This window comes from Peromyscus californicus, unplaced genomic scaffold (assembly GCF_007827085.1).
Source record: "Peromyscus californicus insignis strain IS unplaced genomic scaffold, ASM782708v3 Scaffold_19__1_contigs__length_69161282, whole genome shotgun sequence".
Lineage (NCBI taxonomy): Eukaryota > Metazoa > Chordata > Mammalia > Rodentia > Cricetidae > Peromyscus > Peromyscus californicus.
In genome coordinates this window covers 65,142,376-65,166,946 of record NW_026294491.1, presented here as the reverse complement: position 1 = coordinate 65,166,946, position 24,571 = coordinate 65,142,376, and the positions used below count along the sequence as shown (strand labels likewise).

Here is a 24,571-nt window from a genome sequence, read left to right as displayed (position 1 = left end):
GAGTGAGAGATGATTTATTCTGGAGCCAAAGTTGGATGGCCATGGCCCAGGAAAACACAGAGCTAGGGTACCGCAGGTACTGTGTTCTCACATGGAAGCAGTCTCATGAAGTTTCACAGAAGCCCAACAATGAAAAATCATAAATTCGTTAGTTTAAAGATACCTTGGTGGAAACCCCAGAGAGGCAGTTACAGCAACATGGGGGAGCACTCCTGGAGCCTCAGATGCTGTCCGATGATGTTCTTGGCCTTGGGGTGGGTGGAAGCTCGAGGTCTGTTCTGTTAATAGATTCTAAAAGGTTTGTAACTATAGTCACCAATGTTAGCTCTGACATAGAAGTGGGCAGGGGAAAGACTGTTCATGGGACAAAGCCAACCCAAGATAAAGTAATTGGCCTCGTGAGGACATCCGAACCTCCTCCATCTCACTGACATCTAATCAGTCTCTGCAGACAGAGCTGCTTTTCGGGAGTTTTCATTCAGTCTTCTGCTGTCAGGGGTCTGACAAGTTGTTAGAACTCTGGGAAGTCTAACTGACGAGTTCCCCTGTGATGAGGGCCTTTCTGAGCAAGTTCCCTTTCTTTGGGGTCCATTGTTTCAGTACCCTGATAGATTTTGTAAGAAATAAGTCAGTGGAAGAAAGTGAAAGAATAGCCTCAGAGGAGGGTCAGTGGCCTAACAGGTGGCAAAGATCCAGAGGCCTAAGGCAGCTTTGGTGGCAGCGTGCGTCCTTGAAGCGTGCTGTGCTGATGAGGTGGCATCCATAGCAGACACAAAGTGAGACTGTTGGGGATATTACTACAGTTCTCACTGAGAGCTTGCTTGAACAGCAGAGGCAGTTTCGCCCTTAGTAGAGGAAGTGAACAGCTTTGGGCCACTGTGAATCTGAAAGTGCTAGCCCCTTTTGTTAGTAGGCCAGTGTTAGAGGAAAACTCTTAAGTCTTCCTTAGGAGCTAGTAAACATATCATGGAGAATCTAAATAAATTGTCAAAAATAAACAAAACAGAACACCCAAAATAAAGCCACACCTTAGGGGCCTGGCGTTACCCTCCTTGTCTAGTCAGGAGGGGTGATCATCCCCCTTAGGGAGTTAGTGGGACTGGAACGTTTGATGGACACCTCCTTTTGGGTTCATGCCAATGTGGGTTTACATTAACCAAGATGGTGGTGAAGTCACATGGTGTTTGCTCTTTCCAGGATGTCATTTCCAGGTGGCAGACCACGTGGTTGCTTTTTGCTTATGGTGAGCTCAGCTACATGGTAACGAAAGCCCCATCTCCCATAGCATGGGTGCCCATGGGACCCCCCATGTCTCACAGATTAAAATATGAACAGTCACATTTATCCCAGGGTAAGGGTCAGGTGATCTTTGCTCCCTCCTTTTATGAGAGAACACCTGTACTCAATGCACCAGATGTCATAAGCAGCCACAGTGGGTCTTAGGATGATGGCAGTTGTGGGGGCTTAGAAGATAGTGCTGTGAAGCACCATCGTAATAAAAGAAAGCTAAATCCAAACTCCATGCACAGGGTAAATGTACTAAATTAACATTCCCTACGTAGCCCTTATAGAAAACACAAGACAGTCCTTATCTGTACATGGAGCATTACAATGTTTGGTCCTTGAATGGGTATATGTAGCAGGTACAAAGCTGCAGACACAGAGCAGAACATTAACAATACCCCTAGAAGTCAGCTGAGGAGGGCCCCTCAGGACTGTTTGTGTTAGAATTCCTGGTTGATAGACTTACAGACAGAAAGCCTCTCTCTCCATGGACAAGCATCCCATTAGCTGATTTTACTATATTTATAACAGTAACCTGTATTGAAAGTAGTTTGTCCAGTAGCTGTCCTTAAGGGTTCAACACCTTTAATCTTAGGCTGTTTCTTTCTGCTTTTCCTTGTTGGAGAATGAGGGGGCCAGCCTGGCCCAGGACAGGCTTGGGAGGACATCCTGAGACAAACATGATTGCGTCTGAAGAGGGAGGGCTGAATCCCATCTCCAGAGCTGGCTCCTCAGTGAGCATAAGCAGCATAGGACAACGTGCCATCGCAGTCTCTACACCAGGGCTACTCCGCCTCTGCTGGGGCTACTCTGCCTCTGCTGGGGCTACTCTGCCTCTGCCGGGGCTACTCCAACTCTGCTGGGGCTACTCTGCCTCTGCTGGGGCTACTCTGCCTCTGCCGGGGCTACTCCGCCTCTGCTGGGGCTACTCTGCCTCTGCTGGGGCTACTCCAACTCTGCTGGGGACTCTGCCGGGGCTACTCCGCCTCTGCTGCCATTGCTCCTGCTTTAGCACCATCCGACACCATAGCAGATAGGATTTCATCGGGGCACACCCAGGACAGTTAAAACCACCAGCAGCCGTGTGGACCAGAACTCTTTATGTTCTGGGCAGGATTTAGGGGGTCCCCAGGAGGGAAGAAGCCTCAGATCTCAATTGGGCCCTTTGTGTCGAAGAAGAGATCTGTAGGTCAGCAGTGTGTCCCTGGGGCAGAGAGAGGGCAAGCTACAGGGTCCATGGAGAGGAAGAGGGTGGTAGTGAGTAGATAGTGGAGACAAAGGTACCATAGAGGAGATGTGTAGCTAGAGTTTTCCTGCCTGGTCCACAGTCAGGACAAATCTCTCTCACCTGCCAGTCCCACAGCCACTCAGACCCAACCAAGTAAACACAGAGACTTATATTAGTTACAAACTGTATGGCCGTGGCAGGCTTCTTGCTAACTGTTCTTACAGCTTAAAATTAATCCATTTCCATTAATCTATACCTTGCCACATGGCTCGTGGCTTACCGGCATCTTTATATGCTGTTTGTCATCGTGGCGGCTGGCAGTGTCTCTCTGACTCAGCCTTCCACTTCCCAGCTCTATTCTCCTCCTTGTCCCGCCTATACTTCCTGCCTGGCCACAGGCCAATCAGTGATTTATTTATTGACCAATCAGCAACACATTTGACATACAGACCATCCCACAGCACTTCCCTTTTTCTTTTCTTAAAAAGGAAGGTTTTAACTTTTACACATCTCCAAAGTCAGCTTGGTATATTTGGGAATTTGGGCGTAGCTTCTCTTACTACTTCCTGCTGGAGGGGGGCGCTGTATCTTATGGGGACACAAAGAATATTTTAGGATTATGGAGTAGTCCATGAGGGTGTATCGTCTGAGCCAGTTGCCTTGAAACGGTTCTGGATGTTGGATTGTCTGGGCCCATGGTGTCATCAGAGACCTTTCAGGGGGTCTTGGCTGGTCAAACCTGATGTATCTTAATCTGGAGCAAATCCATAGCCTCTGGCTTTCTGTGGGAACAAAAGCAGAGTCTCCTTTCCAAAGCAACATATCCTTATATCCAAATTTTGAAGTCAAGGTACCTTTAAAATATACACACTGGTTTTAACTCAACATCTTTTACGATCAAATGTTTTTCTGCAGTTAAAAATCCCAAAGACAACACAATCCAGATTCTCTGTGTAATATTCATCTTCACGTGGCTTATTTTTTATATTAATTTTACTGTCTCTTTAAAGACTTTATTTTTTAAAACTATGTATTTGTTTATATAACTGTATATATCACCTTTTTTGTCTCTTTCAAGCCTACGTATCTTTTACACACATTGTAAACTATTACATCTGAATCTGTCTTATTGTGAATCTATTGCTTTAAGCTGCAGCAGCTGTGGCTGCTGGCTCCGCCCACCTCAGCTTCCCAACATGGCGGTGGTACGTTTTCCGCCAGCTCTGGGAGCTATCGTGGGTCTATGCTTTTATCCAAGCAGCATGTAGCCCAGAAACCGCTTTTTTTGTTTTGTACTAGCAAAGTCTAAATCCACCACGCAGCTTAATGTGCCACTTGCAGAGGCCTCATTCCATCATACTGCAGGTTGAGCATGCACGCACGCTAGGAACCCGCCAGTAGCTCAAACCGGCAGCTGCCGCTCATTTGAGAGAGACAACTAGGAACTGTTTTTAGCTCCGTTTTAGAATCTTTTCTCAGGTTTTAGGTGGAAACTCTTGCCCCACGTTGGGCGCCATTTGTAGCTAGAGTTTTCCTGCCTGGTCCACAGTCAGGACAAATCTCTCTCACCTTCCAGTCCCACAGCCACTCAGACCCAACCAAGTAAACACAGAGACTTATATTAGTTACAAACTGTATGGCCGTGGCAGGCTTCTTGCTAACTGTTCTTACAGCTTAAATTAATCCATTTCCATTAATCTATACCTTGCCACATGGCTCGTGGCTTACCGGCATCTTTATATGCTGTTTGTCATCGTGGCGGCTGGCAGTGTCTCTCTGACTCAGCCTTCCACTTCCCAGCTCTATTCTCCTCCTTGTCCCGCCTATACTTCCTGCCTGGCCACAGGCCAATCAGTGATTTATTTATTGACCAATCAGCAACACATTTGACATACAGACCATCCCACAGCAGAGATGTGTGTAGAGAGGCAGAGCAGGAGAAAAGCTTGCTAGGGAGGGGCTCAGGAGACTGGTCAAAACCAGAGAGAGTCTGGGAATTAAGTTTACAAGTTCAAGCTAATAAAACCAGACATGCAGAAGTGAAGGAACCAAGGAAGGACCTGAGTGGAGACGAAAGGACTTGAATGTGGCGAGCTCCTGACCCATTGCCATTTCACCTTAGGAACTTTGTCAAGGTCTGGCAAGATGGCAGGTTTTACATACCAGATTTAGGCCAGTAGTTTTGGTTGTCATGGGCATAATGAGGCCAGATATACATCTGACTTGAGCCTTTTTTTTTTTTTTTTTTTTTTTAGCAGAGGGTCCATGCCCATGATATAGGTATAAACAGGCTGGGGCTAGTTTCCTACATGAAACATCCTCAGTTTGGAAACGTCACCAAAACCAGTTCCCAAAAGTTTCCCAAGCGGGCTTCCTAGAGAAGAGCAAAAGACTGCCAGTGTCTGGGCTCTGAAACAGAGTTGAAGTCTCAGCGTTCCACGGGTGTCTACATGGCCCTTACCTATGGCCAGTGTTGTTTGTGGGCTCCAGAAATGGTAAAGATGGCCCTCTTGAGTGCTGGAGGTTGGTTTAGAGGCTAAGACAAAGAGACAAAGAATGAGTCACAGTTCCTGCCAACTGAGTTAAGACCAAACTCTCTCTGCTCACTTGGCTAGTGTAAGAAAGGAACCATGAGTGAAGTCTCTGGGACACCTGCTGGCTGTGGTTTAGCCATAGAGAGCTTGGAAGGTGCTGTGGTCCTTGGAAGGTTAAGAAAAGATGAGAATGGGAGGTGGGGACCGGAGAAGAAAGGGTCCCATCTGTCTGCACCCATTGGGAAGCTCTTCCTGGTTTTCAGCACCATATGTATGAAATAAATCAGAGGACAGAAGTAAAAGAACAGACGGTTGGACATCAGAACAGCAAGAGCAGAGCTGTATCGGTCTGAGAGGTTGGTGTCCCCAAACCCTGTGCCTCAGGCTCTATGCTGGAGAATACAGAGACCACTCCCTGCAAGGCTGAGGGTCAGTTTTTGTAGTATTGAATACAGAAGCTAGGGGCCTGGATCAGGCCCATAAACTGCCTTTGGAAACTGCAGGGTCAGGGATTTGCCCGTTCTTGCTTCCTCAGGGCTCCTAGATGTGTGTATGATGGGGATTGCCTGAGTCCCAGAATTCCATGGGCATGTGCAGGGAGCAGGTTTCCTGAAGTCTTGGGCCTGTTTTATGGCCCTGGTTTTGGGGTGTGGATTTCCTTTAAGATTGAGAGACAGATGTGTCTCCTTAGAATATTTTTATTTCTTTCAGGCCCATTACAAGCCCAGCACTGAGCAGTTTTTATTAAGCTATAACCAAACACACTCTGACTTTTGATTTAATTAAAATTATCTAATAGAAATTATAGACAAGAAAGAAAGAAGAAGAAACATCGACTCCCAGATTACAGAGTTTCTCACTGACCAGTATGTGGTCTCCCCATTCTTTCCCTGCAGAGAGGATCTTTAAAAATGATCCCAAGTCACACGTATTTCTTAGTAAACTACCCTTGCTGTTGTCGTGATCTTTGGAGGGTGGGGTAAGGTGATGTTGGATGTCTGTTTCTTTAGTTGCTTTGCAGCTACTGGGGATGCTAATAGGGATGAAAGGGGGAAAGGGCCATAAACACAAATGAATTCCTTTTATTTAAGTTGAAAAAAACAAAACAAAAACGCAGGACATGTTCCACTTCTTTTTTTTTTTAACACTCCAGGTGTGATTAGGTATCCACACGGAGAGGAGAGTTAATTAAAGTTTTTGTTCCGGCTTACAGGAAGAAATGTCGTTTCCTTTGATACAGGGATGGCTCTTGAGTGCTTAGGTGCTTTCTTCTCCTTCACAGAAGAGTCACAGAAAAGCAGATCAAAGCAGCCTTCCCCTGGATCTGTTCCCCGCCACCATTCCCAGCTAATGGAGTTAGAGTGTCTTCTGCCTGTGGTGTGGGGCTCATCTGACTTTAGAAATGACACCTCACTGTATGGATAACAAGTGAAATGGCACCCATAGGTGCTTATGGAAAACCATATTTAATATGAATTAAATAGAAACCAGCCCGAAAGGTCCAAGTGGCAGAGCTTGGCAGGTGCACCCTCCCCTCCGCTCTGTAGTTTATTCGTCAACTCTGATTGACAGCCGGAAATTAGCACTTGAGCGTGAATGCCCCAAGCTCTGTAGATTTACTGTATATTCCCTGTTCCTTTTGGTCATTATGATTCAGTACCCCATGGCTGACATTTCCTACCTTCGCAGGGGCCAGGGAGGGCATGTTTGGGAGAATTCCTGCTGTTTTTCTCTTCAAGATAGTGACAAAGTGAAATAAGATGGAGTGAAATAGAAGTGGTCCTGGTGAGGCCTGTCTGAGCTGGCAGGTCAGGCTGCTAGCAGGGGTTGGTCATTGTCTTGCAGTTCTGGACTCCTGCAGAGAAAAACCTGGCCTGGCTACAACCACCAATGAAAAGGCTGCATTTAGCCTTGCAGGGCTTTGTGAAGGCGCCAAAGCTTGACATGGTTGCTATAGTTACTGTCTGATTGTGGTAGCTTGTCACAGTGCTTGATAAAGTGGGAAGGTTATCCATGATGGGCCCAAGTAATCAGAACCTTGCAAAGCCTGAGTATGTGGATTTAAATTGTTTTTTTTCCCTCCTGTCTTTAAGCTGGGAGTGCAGGGGGTGGGGTTAGGGGATCTTAGCTACAGCAGCCACAGGGCTTTTCTTTCAGCTAAGGAAGCTTGTACTAGTCTGGAAGGAAAGTGTCCATATGTCTTGAGGGCCAGCAGAAATGGGGCTCATGCTGCTGGCCACCCGCTCAGCCATGGCTGGCATGTTTGTGCCTTTGAGAGGGGCTGCAGAGACCCTCTCCTGACCTGTCTTATAAACGGATTAGGTTGTTTCTTCTCAGTCCCTTAACTTCAGCTGCCTTTCCTGATTTTCCATTCTTCCCTTTGTCCTTTCCTCGTGCCGCTGGCAGCATTTCTCACGGGTACAGCAGGTCCTCGGGAAGCCGTCAACTTCTTCTCATCCATATGAGATCAATTGAAAATGACAGCTGGTGGGTTCTGGCTCCAAAAGAATAGACAGTTTTCATTTTCTTCAGAGGGAACCTAAGCATTTGTCTAGGTGGCCATCTCCTGCTCATTGACACAGGGACTATGGTGGCTCTTTATAAATTCTGGAGTGCTCCCGGAAGTCCTCGCTCGGCAGGGCCAGGGCTGAGAACCTATATTTCCCCAAGGTCCCAACAGGTGGCTGACCAAGGTCTAAGAGTCACAGCATGGGCCCGGACTTCACAGTTTAGAGCACCACGAATGGATTAGTTACCAGGGACTCAGTGGACTTGGTAGCCAGGGTGGGACTGGTGGCCAGTTCTAGGAGCCTTCAAAGCCATTTGAAAAGGTGGTGCATTATTTCCTCAGCCTCTCTCCTAGTTCCCTAGTCCAGGGCAGCCAGATCCACCAGCAGGACCCCCTAACCCACCCTGCAGGAGGCCTTGTCATGCCCTCCTCCATCTTGAGGAGTGCGTATCTCCATGTGAAGCCCTCCACAACACTGCCGTTGTGTACCTGTCCAGGCCTGTTTTGACCAGGGCCTGTGTTCCTTGCTTTCCTGCTGACACTCAGAGTTACTGTGGCCTACCAGCAGGCCAGTGTACGTGCATGCATGTTGGGTGCTGTGAACTCCAGAGGCAGGAAGGAGCCTCAGTTTACCTTCTTCTGCATATAGCTCCCATGTAACAAAGGGAATGGATCTTGAGGGTCCTGTCGATTCAAAAACCACAGCCCTCATCTTAAGGGAATAGTTTATTCTGGAGCTATTTTGAGTGACCATGACCTTGTAATACAGATTTCAGTTAGCCCAAATTCCAGGTTTCAACATAGAGGAGTTTTACAGAACAAAGAAAGTCATAAATCAAGGCAAGTTTAAAACACGTTGGTGGGGACACCAGACAGGTGCTACAGAAGATAAAGAAGCTAGTCTATAGGCCCAAGATGCTGTGTGATGATATCCTTAGCTTTTGGGTTGGTGGAAGCTAGTGACCTACTAAGTTAATAGATGACAAAAGGTTTCTATCTATTTATCACAAGATGTTAGTTCAGACACAGTGATGGGCAAGGAATGGCTATTCCAGAGGGCTGGACCTAACCCAAGATAAGGTAATTAGCCCGAGACTTGCGACATTCCAACCTTTCTACAGTACTGTATTGGGGGATTTATTAAGGCAACTACACGTAGTTAAAAGGAGGTTTATTTTGGGGTAACTTACAGCCAGTAAGGGGGTTGGTTACAGGATCCGGGAGAGTTGCGGTGCAGTCCAGCAGGGTTCTCTGGAGAACTCTGTGTGGTCTACCATCTAGCATCCAGGATCACAAGGAACCCAGAGAGCTGGCACATCCGGAACCTGGGTCTTAAGGGCTCCCATCTGGGACCTGCCCCAGGGGTAGTAGGCGTGGCGGTTACCGGAAGCCTCACAAGGGGTAGTACTTCCAGGTCAAAGCTGGAACAGCTACCCACTACAGTACTGGAGTTCTAATTGGCCAGTCAGCCTCAGCAGACACAGCTTCCTTTCAGGAGTTCTGTTCACAGCTAAGGGTGAAGGAACTGGGATAGATGTCATTTTCCTAAGCCACTTAATTGAGATGGGGAGTCCAGTGCATGCCCAGGGCAGGACTGGGGGCCACACTTTCATTCTTGGTGAGGAACCCAGAGTTAGAAGCAAGACCTGTGAGGTCAAGATGTCCCCATGATGATTCCCAGTGCCTTTGTAACAGAGGGGCTGTATTTTCAAATTGTAAAACAAATATTTGTCCTCAGGCCCTAATTAGAAGTAAAGCACAACCGGAATTCATTTACCCCTGAGTGACAGGGCTCAGAACCCGGCAAGGCTGCTCTGTGTGTAGCTGCAGTACCTGGATGTAAATGACTTAATCATTTGTCAAATGTAATCTAACTCCCCAGGACACCAGAGCCTCTCTGCTAGCATATGCTAGGTATGGGGCTTGGAGGAAGGTAATGTGCTTCTTCAGTGAAACTCACTGGAGACTATTTGTCCAGACAAGAATAAAACACAACAAATTCATATTTGGGCTCTAATTCCTTACCGACTGCATGGCCCACGTTGGCCTAGGAAGAAACTGGCTCCACATTCTCCAGTCTTCAGCTCGTGTCCTCAGAGACCCTGCTCTGCTGTGTTTGGTTGGATCGATGGGAGGATTGATTCCAGTGGCGGCAACAGTGCTCATGGTGGCCTTTCCCTGCAGGGTGCGGAGGTGCAGACGGACTACATGCCCCTGCTGAACTCCCTGGCGGCCTACGGATGGCAGCTCACCTGTGTGCTGCCAACTCCCGTACTCAAGACTACCAGGTAACAGGAATGGTAACTGTGATGACTGCTGTCGTGTTCCCGATCTGTGGGTCATCTCTTTAGTCCTGTGACAGGCCTGTGGGCCGGCACTGCACCTCTCTGGCTTGGGCTGCCAGGGCCAGGGTTCTCCTTACTCTCCTTTCCCCTTCCTCACATGGAAGAGCCTTGACCAGCGAGTCAGGGTTGCCCTGGGGGACTGAGGTTAGCGGGACCTGGGCTGGCGGGACACTGTACCAACAGATGTAATGCGGTTCAATACCTACTCCAGGCTCTGGGCTTGGTAGTTCTGTGTGCATAGAACCTCAGAAATAAGAGAGGGAGTCAGGGGGAAGAGAAAAGGAGAGGGGAAGAAGAGGTAGAGAAGGAGGGAGGGAAGGAGGGAGGGAGGGAGGGAGGGAGGGAGGGAGGGAGGGAGGGACTCAGAGAGACTGAGATTAAGACCTGTGAGGTAGATTTTTGCCTTTGAGATAGGATCTCCCTCTATCCCAGGCTGGCCTTGAACCTACACTCCTCCAGCCTTAGCCTCCTGGATGATAAACATGTGCCACCATACCCAGCTGATTTATTAATATTATTATTTTTTGTTTTGTTTTGTTTTTCGAGACAGGGTTTCTCTGTGTAGTTTTGGTGCCTGTCCTGGATCTCACTCTGTAGACCAGGCTGGCCTCGAACTCAAAGTTCCACCTGGCTCTGCCTCCCAAGTGCTGGAATTAAAGGTGTGCGCCACCACCGCCCCGCTATTAATATTATTATTTTAAATCCATTTTTCAGTCAAGGAAAGTGTGCCCTGGAATAAGGGATTTACCCAAGACCGCAGTGCTCATCAATGCCCTTGTGAGGCAGATATGCAGACCCAGAGTCCTAGGCCTTACTTGTGGTATTCTTCACAAGTTCAGGTTCATGGATGCTTCTCCATTGTCCTTGAGCCTTGTGAGACCAACCCCAAAAGACCTCCTATCTCTCTTCTGGGCCCTCCTGACTTTCCTTGGGGCTATAATTATATATATTATAATTATATTGTATAGCTGCATTTCCCATTTCATGGTGAAGCTGACTCAAGTAGGTCTGTCACGGGCCTGAGGCCCAGTGGGCAGTAGGTAGCAGAAACAAGGCCTAGGACCTCCGTATGGAGTGTCAAACCCCTGTGCCGCAGCTGGCTGCCTCTCTGTTGACCTGTACTGAGTCCCTCTCTCATCTCCCTACCCACTGGCCCTTGGGCTTCTGCTTTACTGAACTCACTGCACAGTTCACACTGCAAGGCGACAGCAGCTAGCAAGACTGATGGCCTGGGCTGGCTGACCGTGGAGAAAGGACCGTGACAGCCCGTGGCCTTCCTGGGCCCCTCCTCTGGCACCCCTGGGTCCTCAGCATCCCTGCCTGTCTGTGGCAACATTTGGCTTGGCCACTGGGAACGATGTGCTCTTTTGAAGACCAGAACTTCCCTGGCACTGGCTGATGCAGTAGAGCAGGAAACACCCCAAGTCTGCCATTTGCTGCCTCCATCGTCCTGGCCAAGCCCTGCAGCTTATCTGAGTCCGTTTCCTAGTTACTTTCCAGAGGACACAACCGTGATGGGAATGAGATTGGACAGGAAGACCCAGTGCTCTGAGAGATGTGAAGCCAGGGGTTCACAGGGCTGTCTGTCTGTCTCAGAAACACACACGTACTCCTTAAACATCTCAGTGCTGGTGAATCTCGGCTCCTGGGACTGAGCAGGCCTATCTGACCCTCCCTGTGTGAACCTGAGGGTACTCATGAGCTGAGCTGAGCTTGTGGTCTGTCAAAGTGGTAGTGGGGTGCTCCGCAGCAGGGTGCTGAGTCTGAAATGAGCCCATAGATATGAAATCACCAGTCCAGCCTCTGGCAAACTGAGTTCGAGGCCAGCCGCGTCTACAGAGCAAGTTCCAAGAGAGCCAGGGCTACACAGAGACACTCTGTCTCGAAACATGGGGGGGGGGGGGGCGGGAGGGAAGAAGGTAAACAAGGGGCTGGAGAGATGGCTCAGTGGTTAAGAGCACCGGCTACTCTTCCAGAGGACCCAGGTTCGATTCCCAGCACCCACATGGCAGCTCACAGCTGTCTGTAACTCCTGTTCCAGGGATCTGACCCCCTCACACAGACATACATGCAGGCAAAATACCAGTGCACATAAAATAAAACAAGGTGAACAAAGGGTAGATGGGGAGAGAACCATGGTTACCTTTGATATTTCGGTCAAGGTACAGCATGGCGTCCTGCCTTCTCGGACTCATAGCATATAAGCTAGCTATCACTTGTTCCATCAGTGGGTTGGACTGGTTACCATGTGCCATCTCACTGCTAGCCTGGCACTCCTGACCTCAGCATGCCTGTAGGAGCTACACAGCCGCTGACCTGTTTATCGGCTCTCCCCTCTACCGCCTTCACGTCACACTGGCGGGCTAAGCTCACCACCCATCTTTTTTTTTTTTTTTTTGGTTTTTCGAGACAGGGTTTCTCTGTGTAGCTTTGCGCCTTTCCTGGAACTCGCTTTGGAGACCAGGCTGGCCTCGAACTCACAGAGATCCGCCTGGCTCTGCCTCCCAAGTGCTGGGATTAAAGGCGTGCGCCACCACCACCCGGCCCTCACCACCCATCTTTATTCTCAGCCATACCATACGTACCAAAGACAGAACTGGAAGACACTCTGTTCTTATTGGGGCTCCTTAAGCGCTAGCGTACCCTCACTCAGCCAAGGCATCAGCTGCCGCTGCCCATCAAGGGTAGGGAAATTTGTAGCCAGGAAGCCAGGGATAGCCAGGCAGCGTAGGTTGGCATCTGAGGTAGCCCTGGCGTAGGGGTGGGAATGTAGAGAAGGGGAGCTCTGACGTCCCCGTCGGCAGCAACCTTCCTTCACTTAAAGGAGGTTCAGGATTGTACCTGTGGGGTGAGGTAGGTTGTATCTCCAGGGGGCCCATGCTCATCCTCAGCTCCTGTGTTGTAGGGAAGGGAACGTGTCCACCAAGCAGATTGTGTTTCTTCAGAGACCATGTCTACCTCAGAAAACCAAGAAGAGGGAATCTAAGGTAAGAGACATGAGACTTCCCTACCCCACCCTCCCTGTTCCCTGAGCGTCTCGGCTTCAGTTGGGTCTGTGTGAGCTGGGCCTCTCCCATTCCAAAGGCTCTTGGGGCCGAGTGAAGACACGGGACCACATTGAGTCATAGAAGAGGATGCTGGAATGCACCATTGAGGAGCTGGTCCTCAGGCTTCCTGCTGGCCTGACCATCTGGGCAAACGACATAGACTTCTGCTTGCCAGCCTGTGCTAGAGAATCCCACAAGGCTAAAATTAGGAGACAACATCAGCTGCAGTTTGACAGAGGCCTGGGATGGCCTGAGCTCATGGTCAGATGCCCTTCCTGATCTCAAACAAGCTGGCTGGAGCTCTGGCCTGCCTATTAGACAGACACCTTAGGACGTTGGCGTTCACTGGTCCTGGCCTGGTGTGATAGTGTGTGTCTGTAATCCCTGTGTTAGGGAAGTGGAGACAGGAAGATAAATTTGAGGCCAACCTCTGCTATGTAGGAGGCTTTGCTTTAAAACATAACCAGAAGTTTGCTAATCTCAGCAGAGGAACTGCCAGCCTCTTCTTGCTGGGACCTGAGCCAAAGGTCTTTGACTGGCAGTTGGTGATGTAGACGGATGCCGATATAGCCTGCGGCAGTTTGTCCCCAGGTCAGTCTGTGCTGGAGGGTCGCCAGGCACTTTTCTCCTTGCTGTACTCTTACCTAGCCTGGGCACGTCATCACAGAGGGACGCTGGCGCTTCTCGGGGTTCTCTCTGTGTCCCCTGAAACAGCCTAGCATCTGCTGGGTGATTCAGATCCTCTGCCCGCTGTCTTTGATGTGGGAGCTTCTCCTGTGTGCTGCAGTTTGGATCTGTAATGTCCTCAAAGGTTCCTGGCTTGGTCTCTACCTGGTGATACTGTTATGAAGTGTGGTCAGATGTTTACGGGCTGGGGCAGAGTGGCGAGAAGCCAGGCCGTGGAGGGTCTGCTCTTGAAGGGGGTTTGTTTCCATGTCGCCATCGGCAGACAGCCTCCACCGCCCACGCCCTACCATCCTGTGCTGTCTCACCACAGACTCAAAGGCAAAGGAGCCAACTAAGGACAGACCAGATCCCCTGAACTGTTAGCCAAGCTAGACCTTCCCTTCTTTTCGCTTGACTGTCTTTCAAAGTTCTTTATTTTTGTTTCATGTGTCATATGCCTACACATATCACTTGCATGTCAGTGCCTGTGGAGGCCAGAAGAAGGCATTGGATCCCTAGGATCAGTTCCAGGAGGTTGTGAGCTGCTTGTTGTGGGTGCCGGGAATTGAACCTGGGTCCTCTGCAAGAGCACCAAGGGCTGAGCCATCTCTCCCTCCAGCCTCCTTACATTGACCTTATTTTATTACTGCAGAAGAACATGGATTAGCATGCTGTAGACGTGTCTATTAGCTTCTCAGGAAGAGGCCAGCATGTTGAGCGAGTCCCAAGCTCCTTTTGGTGTCCCCTGGACCCGCTGTGCTCCACTTTGAAGGCCACAGCCACACTCAGGCAAAAGTTGGCAGCCTGTTTAGCCCTCCACAGTTGGCACCACCCCCACATTCCCATGCTTTGTCCCTAGTGTTCCTTGGACCCAGAGTCCAGGCAGGAGCATCTAGCCACTGAACAGATTGCAGTAGCCCTCACCAGCCAACGAACCCTGTGGGTTGCCCATTCATTGAAGGAATGCCAAGGTGGTGAGGACGAGAAGCCAGATGGGCTGGGGTGCAGAGGACAGCCACTCTGCAGGCTCTGAGGTAGTAACGTGACAAGTGACAACAGAGGTGGACCAGGAAGCAGCTGCCAGTCACCGTTAACCACCTGGAGCAGTCAGCCACCACCTGGAAGATGGATGGCCGGAGACTGATATCAGGAAGTGCTCAGTCACAGGCTCTCAGGATGTCACCCGCCACGGAAAGTGACATTCGATGAGCAACATACAAGATCCACTCCTAGACACGGGGGAGACTGGGCTTTAGCACCTTGATAGAAATGGCTCTCGAATCCCTTGCCAGGTGTCTCCCTGTGGGGCACCTTGGCTCTCTTTGGCATCCCACAGAGGGGACATGGCAGTGGTAACCTGATTTGAGGGGTAGATTTTTTTTTTTTTAAATGAAGGTAGAACTGACTTTCCTCAGGGAAAAGATAGAAGCCCTTTTTTTCCTAGTCAGTCAGCTGACCCTGATTGGCTTGGCTGGGATGCTCTCCCTTTCCATGTCCTGTATCACACCAAGACTAGCAATGCGGTGTTAGGCACTGGGGTTCTAGCCTTGAGGCTGGCACAGTTGCTCATGCCTGTAATCTAGTCTCTTAGAAGGTAGAAGCAGGATAGTAAATTCAAGGTCATCCTTGATAAGAGGCAAGTCTGAGGCCAGCTGGGACTACATGAGACCTGTGCTCACAAGAAGAAATTACAAGGAAAGTAAACGTGAGCAGCAGCAGGACCGTGTCACCCATGGTTACGACAGTCAGCTTTGTCATCGTAAAGATGGAGATCTGTCCTGTGACCACAGGCCCTCCTCCACACACCAGAGTCACCGGCCTCCGTGGTCCTCCACTGCCTCTGCCCCAGGGCCTGCTTTGGGCTGCACCCCTGCTTTGGGCTGCACCCCTGCTTGGGTTCTCCTCTCCATTCTCTCTCCACCCAGCCTCCTTGCCCAGGGCAGTGCTCTCCCACTGAGGCCGAGCACATGAGTCATCTCTGTGTTGCTGTGACAAATTCCCAGGACAGACAGTTAAAGGAGGGAAGGCTCTTGGCTCAAGGTTTCAGCCCAGGCTCAGCTGGCCCTGTTGTTCAGGGCCAGGGACATGGCAGAATATGGTCTTGGGGACCTGAGGCTGAGGAGAGTCTTCAGCATGTGGCAGCCAGGAAGCAGAGGTTGAGCCCAGAAAGGGCAGGGGATTTCCGTTGACCTACTTCCTCCAGCTAGGCCCCATCACCCAGTTCCCTACCACCTCCTGGTTAATGGCGTGGTACTACAAACCATCAATGGACGAACCCATTAATGAAGGCTCTCACTCTCTGGTCACCCCTCAATAGTTCCCCATCTGGAGACTGAGGAGCTTTTGGGGGGAGACCCCTTAGGTCTAACCATCCCAGTGCCACACTGGGAGAGAACCCCAGCCTCCCCTCGCGGACCTCTGCCTGGCTCTCATTGCCTGTGATCCCTGTATTGTGGCCTGCCTACGTCCTCAGAGTAAGCACGTCTCCCTCTGATTATTGTTCTCATGGTGCCTGGATGGTAGGTGATGCTCAGGAGATACCTGCTGAGTTGCTGACTGATTAATCAACTTCTGAGCCCAGAACACATACCATGCATCAGAATTGAAAGGATAGAACTGCAGAATTGGTACACCAAAGATGTGACCTTGTCGGTCTGGTCAGTCCGCAATGCAGACGAGATTCTCAAGTCGAGACCTCTTGGCCTCTTCTGAGTGCTGCCACTTCTGTGGGTGTGACTGTCAAAGAAATACTGAACTTCAAAGCGGGCAGGTGATTTCACTGCCCTGGAGGAGTCTTCCTTCCACCTAAACTCCTTCCTTCCTTTCTAAGATTTTATTTTAATTCCATGTCTGAGTGTGGATCTGTGCATGTGAGTGCAGTGCCCATGGAGACCAGGGAGATCAGATGCCCCAGGGGCTGGATTTAGAGATAACTGTGAGCACCCTGACAGGGGTGCTAGGAAGCAGACTTCCAGAGCCATCCTCCTTCCCTTTACTCTGCTTCGTGCAGTTAACTTGGACAAGTTTCTAAAGGGTTCCCTTAGACCCACCCACCTCAGTTGACACAACTGAACCACAAAGTGAAGGCTTTCTGTCCTTCCCACAGTCATCTGTCCATCCATTCTTTCCCTTTTCCAACTACTAGGGTTAAACCTAGGCTCTTATGTATGCCAGTCAAGTGAGCTCCACCCCCAGCCTTCTTTATATTTTTTGAGACAAGGTATAAGTAGGTTGCCCAAGCTGGACCTGAACTCACTCTGTAGCCCAGGAAGGCCTTAAGCTTGTGATTTCCTTCACCTCCCTGGTGGCTGGGGTTACAGACGTGCTCCACCAGGCCCAGCATCCTCCTCCTCATCACACACACACACACACACACACACACACACACACACACACACACACACACACGCAATGCTGAGTTGGGTAGTCTAGCTGGATTGAGCAGTCCCAGTGCCACAGATGTGGTGGCTGAGAAGGACCCTGGCTCTATGTAGCCTGTGAGACTCCTGCCACTCCTCACGCTGAGGAGGTGTGAGGCTGACCTGAGGCTGTGCTCCTGGCCTCACCCCCTGCTTCTGTGTGTTTCCTTTTGGAGTCTTGGGATCTGAAGCTGCTGGTGCTGTTCATTATGTGGTGACTCCATTTCTATAAGGAGGCCTGCCTGAGACAAGTGTGAGGTGCGGGGGTGAGAGGCTGAGGAAGCTGATCTTTCTTCTCAGATGGTTCTCTACTACTGAAGTTCTTCCAGGTGTTTTCTGGGCAAGCAGGTCTCAGGATGTGGTCTGAAAACCACCAGCAGCCACAGCAAACTTGAGAGGTTGTTCAAAGTGCCAAGTCGGTCCCCATCCTCTTGCCCACTCAGTGGGGTGCTCTGGAATAGTTGTGTTTTATGGAGCCCTCAGTGATGCCGATGCTTGCTTGGGACCAAGGACCGGTGAGCCTTCACTCATATTTTCTCATAATTGATGTCAGGGAGCCTTAAAACAGGAAGCTCTGTCTGTCTTTAATTTAAAAAAAATATTTTTTCAAGACAGTGTTTATCTGTGTAGCCCTGACTGTCCTGGAACTTACTCTGTAGACTAGGTTGACCTCGAACTCAGAGATCTTCCTACATCTACCTCCCAAGTGCTGGGATTAAATTAAAGGCATGTGCCACCACCACCTGCAAAGCTCTTTGTTTTTAATAAGCCAAACCAAAGCATCATTCATTGCCATTGAGTCTGGACTTCCATTAGCTGGTAAATGGGTGTAATGGTCCTAAGGACTAAAGGGGTCCAGCCCCTCGATAATCCCCTCCCAGGGTCCAGGAAGAATCTACAACCAGCTGATAATTAATCTTTGATGATAGGAAATGAATCTACATACACAAAATTCTTTAGTCCTTATACTTTATTCTTCTGAGTCAGTTCTCTCTCTACACAGCTTCAGTTCTGCTCTCATTTTTAGCTTCTTTCTTGCCTGATTTCTCTCTACATTTATCTGCTGTCCCCTCTAGGTTCTATCTTAATTCCTTCATCTTGGTTCTGCCCCATCTAGGTTCTCATTCATCTAGTTCCTTCCCATATCAGCTCCTCTCCCATCTCCTCCTTTCTCATCTTGTTCTTCCCCATCTAGCTCTTCCTCATCTTCCATCTCGTTCCTCTAGTACTCTCTTTTAGCCCTTCAATCTAGCTCTTCCCATGTAGTCTGTTCCTCTCCAGTTCTTACCCATCTAGTTCTTCTGTTCTCTTTTTCCCTCTCTCTCTCTCCTCCTCTCAGTCTCCTTATTCTCTCAGTTCTCTCTAAGTCTCTCAGGAATCCAGTTATAAACCCAAGCAATAGCAATCCTCTGGCAGAGCATGGTCACCAGACTTGAATTCTTATGGGGTCATAGGCAGGTAAGAATTTTCCTCAGGCAGTGACCACCAGGCTTTCTTTTACAATCCAAAAGGGGAGTGGTAAAAGAGGAGGTCAATAGAGAGCTAATGATGGGTTAGTATATCAGGAAGGGGATTTGTGTGCTCAGTCTACATTCCTGGAAGTACTTAGGTAAGAAGTTAGGAGTCTATAATGTTAGTAATAGAAAAGGAGGGTCTCAGGTAGCACAAGAAATAAAGCTATCCGCCTGACCTAGGGAACAGGCATTTTCCACAGGGGTGTTACCTTAGTTCAGGAGATCATTTGGCCTTGGATGCTTGGTAGGTATTTTAGATAAATACACTGTTAGGAGTTCTTGGAAGCACTCATAACATTACAAGAAAATCACTGTAGGAACCAGCTAATATACATACAAAAGCTAAAATATCACCAAGACTTTTTAAGCCATGGTTGACCTTCAGAAAAATCCTTGACTTTTCCAAGTAGTATCTTTTGTGATAGTAGCTGAATTCTATTATATTTTCCTGTGACTTGTAGCATGGTCCAACTGACCTGACAGGTTCATCCTGACCTCCGAAAGCCTGGAGGCCAAGGCGCTTATGCTCAGAGCTGAGCCAAAGGTGCGGCTGCCCTGATCCTCCAGAACAAGGTTGTTTTGTGTTTTGTTTTTGTTTGTTTTTGTCCTTTGTTTTTGCCGGGAAAGAAAGGCTGGGAAGGTGGCTGACCTTCGGCCCTGTAGCTTTCAAGCTGTGTGATTTGGGACACGTTAGCCATCTTCTTTAAATTTCTTGGTATTGTGTGTAAAATAGCATTAATAATGCTTATGGTTTTACTTGGGGAATTCAGGGAAATGTGAACTCCTATCAAGCATGAGACATAGGTCCCCATATTCTCAGGCAGCCTGCCTGTTAAAGTTTTGAATGTGGGCCACTGTTCCTTACACAGTTTCCAACTACTTCCCCTGCCAAAAAGAAAGTGGCAAGGCCTGACCCATACCTCCCTAGGAATCTGGTTCTGTTTCTGCTGGGGGGTCCAGACAGCAGCAGAAGTCCTGAGTTAATTCCCAAACCCATATGAGGACACAGGAAGCAGTATAGTCCTAGAAGGCCCTATCTGGCTGGGTAGATCCCTCTGTGATGACCCAGAAGGACAGAAAGTGACTGAAAAGGATTTTACCTAGCTCACAGTGACAGGCCAAGCCTTCCAGTGACCCTGAAAGGGTGCTAGAGAAAGCAACTGTGATGCCCACCTTGTTATCTATAAGCTCCTATCTTTTTTGGGTCAACAAAATATGGCCTTCTACAAGACACTTCATGACCAGGCTTTCACAAAGACTGTGGACATTTTCTGGTGTATTTGGCACAGGCAGATGCTGAGAAAATCTGGGCTCGTGGTAGAAAGTGGCACATCTCAAGGCTGGCAGAACTGTCCTTGATAGGACACCATGTGTCCACAGAAGACCCTGTTCACATTAGCTACAGTGTATGGGGACAGGGACGACTGTGAGAGGAGTATCAAACAGATGTGAGCTTGCTCAGAAAATGACAGCCACCCGGTGCCGCCGGAGCCAGGACGTGGGCTCAGCAACCTGGAAGTGCTTTGGTGTGTCTGATGGCAAGCCTCTTAGCCAAGACAATCTTGCTATTCTTTTGGCAAAAGTACAACTTCCTCTGAGTCCCCCAACAGCCGGCAGCTCCAGGGATAAAATACAGGCTAGCATAAGCAACTTCTTACAAAAGTATGGAAAATGTCAGGAGGCTCTGATTGGGAACATCCATTTGGGTGGGGATCAAACCAGAGAAGCATGGTGTCCAGAAGTGTGAGAGTCAATGTTTAGGACATTCTAAAAACAAAAGACTGTGTGTTTTTTCTTTTCATTTTACTTGGTCCCCAGTTGGTGGAACCATTTGTTTGGGAAGGATTAGGAGGTGTGGCCTTGTTGGAGGAGGTATGTCATTGGAATGGGCTTTGAGGTTTAAAAAGCCCATGCCATTTCCAGTTAGCTCGCTCTCTCTCTCCTCTCTCTCTCTCTCTCTCTCTCTCTCTCTCTCTCTCTCTCTCTCTCTCTCTCTCTGCCTTGTGTTTGTGGATCAGATGTGAGCTCTCAGCTACTGCTCCGGTGCCATGCCTATCTGCTGGTGCCAAGCTCCCCACCGTGATGGCACGGACTCTAACCCTCCGAAACTGTGAGCCCCCAAATTAAACTCAAACTCAGTGCTTTTTTTTGTAAGTTGACTTAGTCATGGTGTCTGATCCCATCCCAACAGTAGAAAAGTAAGACAGCTTGGCCTCCTGAATACTGGGGCAACACAGACACACTCCTAGCTTATTTTCTTTAATACTTAAGTGCATATTTGGCATAACTACTGTGGTACAACTGAAATGGAAGAAGGAGACTAGTGAGAACTTAAAAGCTAAGGTCCCTGTATGTCTCTTGGATCACAAAAGAGGGTAAGCAATCTGGCCAGTGAGTCCCTTTCCAGAAACTACCGTAAGATCAAAGCTCTTGCTGGCGCTGTCACTGGGTACACGACCTTAGGACTCTGAGTCTCTGTTGGTTTCCTTTCACATGAGCAAATCTTAGTTGCAGAACTGTCTGTGGAGCAGGTGGAGGATGGATTTGGGTGGAGGGGGCTCTCAGAGACAGCACCCCAGTGGGAAGGGCAGAGGGAGAAGCTGGGCTCCATCTCCAGGGCACAGGGAGCTGGGCAGATTTTCAGTTGGAAAGTTGTGTTGTTAGGAACCACCCAGATGAGTCATAGGTTTGCAGGTTGTTTGGGCACCTTCGTCAGCTTGTCAGAGAGGGCATCACCCCTGAAGCTGTGGGAAGGAGCCCACAAGTCCTGCAGGAATGTCTGGGGTCTGCAGCAGAGCACCTGAGCCATGTGCCTCTGGCTAACTCATGGAAACTGGGGAGAGAATGTCTGCCCAGTACTCACTGTCCCAATGGGACTGTAGGCCTGATGTCTGGAGAGGGCAGCTTCCCATCTTCTGTTTTTAAGCTCCAGATGATACCACTTCAGGAGCACTTGCCTCCTTTGCCATGGGACCCACGCAGCCTCCTCCCTCCACAGTTCCCGCAAATCTAGAGCGTACACATGGAAGGTGTTAAACAGGCGCTGGGGATGGGGAAGATGGCTTGGAATTGATCTTGGCTTGGTGGTGTCTGGGAATCTGGGAACTGCTGGGTTTGGAGGTGAGAAATGTAAGAGATGAGATGACTCCCAGAACCTGGTTACTCATCTCCACCCTCTCCGCTTTCTAGTTCCAGTGGCGATTCTCCCGGGAAGAGACACGCAGCAGGCAGATGAGGAAATCCAAAGGTAAACGCAGCGCCAGAGACAAGCAGCAAGCAGAGGAGAATGAGAAGAATCTAGAAGACCAGTTTCCCAAGGCTGGGGATGTGGGAAACTGTGTGCTGGGGACACAGCAGTCAGGCAGAGCCTCTGAGGTCAGGGAGCAAAGGCAGGGCTTGGGGGCTGTGCAGAATGGCCCTGCTGGCCACAGCAGGGACTCGGAGGCCCCCAGGCGCTCAGACCCCACCCTGGAAGATGACCTTGCTGCAGAGCCCGCTCCAGCAGAGGCAAATTGAGTCCGTGATTTGTGCGAGGCCTGCAATGTGATGGCAAACCTTGGGGAGCTTGCTAGCAGCTGGTTCGTTCTGTGTTATCCTTTGGCTTGACCCATTGTTAGCCCAGCGGGCCCTGGGAGGGCTGGTGTCCAATGGTGGTGTTTTCTGAACATCCACTGGAAAGCTGTCTTAATGATCCACTGACGTTAGAGTGCAAAGTTGGGCTGTTCCTTCTAGACCTCAGGGTTGGAGGCCTGGTCCCACCACTTCCCCGAGGGAGGGCATGGACCATACAGTACTTAGACTGCCCCACAGGGCTCCAGGGCACATCTGGGTCAACTTCTGGGACATCCTTCGCTATAAACCAAGGTTTTCGCTCACTCCTACATGCTGCTGCTCTGGGCGAGTACTTAGTAACTTTAACCCTGCAGCTCTGCAAGCTGCCCTTCTCCACCTGAACCCTGGAGACCCTGCTGTTTTGGAAGGTGATGATGTTGGGGAAGGGGAGGTGCCCAAGCCTCCTGTCTTCCCCACAGTAGTTCTATAGATACTGGTGATCTGGAAACAAACAGGTAATTCTTTACACTCCTGCTCTTGCAGGATGTTCAAGAAAGTATTCTGTATTGATATTAATGCCAAAAAATGTTGTTTTTAAATTTTGTATTCCACTTCTATGAATACATTCTGTTGTTTTGGGCGGTTGATATTGGGTGCCCTTGTGTGCTGTTTTGGTTCATGTGTCATTGAGTTGTGTGCTGTGCCTGTCACTTGTTTTTACTGTTCATAAAGTGTTGTTAAGGCTTTAAGTAGACGCATCTGGCAAACCTTGGAGAGAGAATACCGTTGTCTCGGTGGAAACAGCCTGTCTCTTTCTTGTTTAGTTACTTAAAGCAATAAACCCTCTGAGTTCAGTATGTGGTGAGAAGTATTTACCTTGTCAGAGGCCCTGGCCTGGTGTAGAAGAACTCCACCCTCATGCCCTGGTCACCGTCGCGTTTTCTACTCCTGGCAGTGTGGTGGGCTGTGGCAAACAGCCGAGTCACCGAAGCACACTGGGGTTTCGGGCTTTGCTTAAAAAGACGTGCAAAGTGAATTCAGACGCCACCAGGTGAGCAAGAGAGCACAAGTGAGTTGTGATCAAACTCCTTTAACAACAGCGTTGATTCAGAAGTGTGATTTCTAAGGTGTCAAGTAAGTTATTTAATGAGGAAAACCTTTTTCATTTCCAAGTTTATTAAAATAAAGTCTGTAAAGCCTTGTGCAGAGATCTCTTTTTAACTTTATGTGTCTGGGTATTTTGTGTGTGTGTGTGTGTGTGTGTGTGTGTGTGTGCGCGCGCGCGCGCTGCGCGCGCACCAGTTGCATGTCTGAAACTTGCTGAGGCCAGAAAAGGGTGTCAGATGCCTGGAACTAGAGTTACAGATGGTTGGGAGCCTCTGAGGCTGGAGGGTTTTGGTTTTGGGTACATGTTTCAATAAGTAACATTGATGTTTTATTTACTGCGGGGGGGGGGGGGGGGGGGGGACACTTTTGAATTCTTTAGGGATACTGTTCCAGTATCAGGCTAACAGATAATACTGGGCTATCTTCAGGGTTTTGTGTTTTTTCTTCTCCCTTGTACCCTGTTGATTCTGGCAGGTGTCACGGTATCATGGAAGTTCTCAAACTAGCTGTACTTTGGAAAAACAGGCGCAATTAACAAAAACCATATAAACGCATTATGTTTTGTACATGAATATCAGTACATAGTCCAGTGTCACTAAAATGTGGTGATATTGAAAAACAAGATGCAGTATCATCCTGTCTCATCTATTGACTCCATGTCTAATGTAATTAAAATCATCTGGGTTCCTTTTCTTTCTTCATTTTTTCTGCACAGAACATTTCTAAGTTTATTAATTCAGAATTATAGAAAGTTTTAAAACCTTTAATCACACGTGAAAATAAATTTATCAAGTTTGCTTCCATAATCTTTTTTTAAAAATATAGTTACATCATTCTTCACTTTCCCTTTCCTCCCCCCAACCCTACCCACATGTCCCCCACACTCCCTTTCAAATCCATGCACTGCTTTTAAAATTGTTATTGTTAGCCAGGAGGTGATGGCGCACACCTTTAATCCCAGCACACAGGAGGCAGAGACAGGCGGATCTCTGTGAGTTTGAGGCCAGCCTGGTCTACAAAGCGAGTTCCAGGAAAGGCGCAAAGCTACACAGAGAAACCCTGTCTCAAAAAAACAAAAAAAAAATTAAAAAATTAAAAGAAATAAAATTGTTATTGCTACATGTATACAAACCCACATGTGAAACCTACCTGCTGAGTTTACTTGCGATTACATGTATGTATGATTTCAGGGCTGGCCACTTGGTATTGGTAACTAACCTGGGAGCTCATACCTGGGGAAGACGAACTCTCCTTCTCAGCAGCCCCTAGTTTCCTATAGTTCTTTGTCTAGGGGTGGGCTCGTGAGGTTTCCCCTTGCAAGGTCAGTGTCTCTCTTGGTGTTCCTTGTGCAGGTCTCGTGTCGGCA

The 24,571-nt window shown here is 48.9% G+C and overlaps 1 protein-coding gene across 2 annotated transcripts in view; it reads left to right on the top strand.

Moving 5' to 3' along the window:
• The window catches only part of Rftn1 (raftlin, lipid raft linker 1), a 199,942-nt gene extending 176,642 nt beyond the window's left edge, over positions 1-23,300 (top strand). For both annotated transcript variants that reach the window (XM_052745605.1, XM_052745607.1), the window contains exons 8-10: positions 9,740-9,843; positions 12,806-12,887; positions 21,736-23,300. In XM_052745605.1, the coding sequence (XP_052601565.1) occupies positions 9,740-9,843; positions 12,806-12,887; positions 21,736-22,062 (513 nt within the window). In that variant the 3' untranslated portion in view covers positions 22,063-23,300. The remainder of the gene's footprint in view (positions 1-9,739; positions 9,844-12,805; positions 12,888-21,735) is intronic.
• The last annotated feature ends 1,271 nt before the right edge of the window (positions 23,301-24,571 follow it).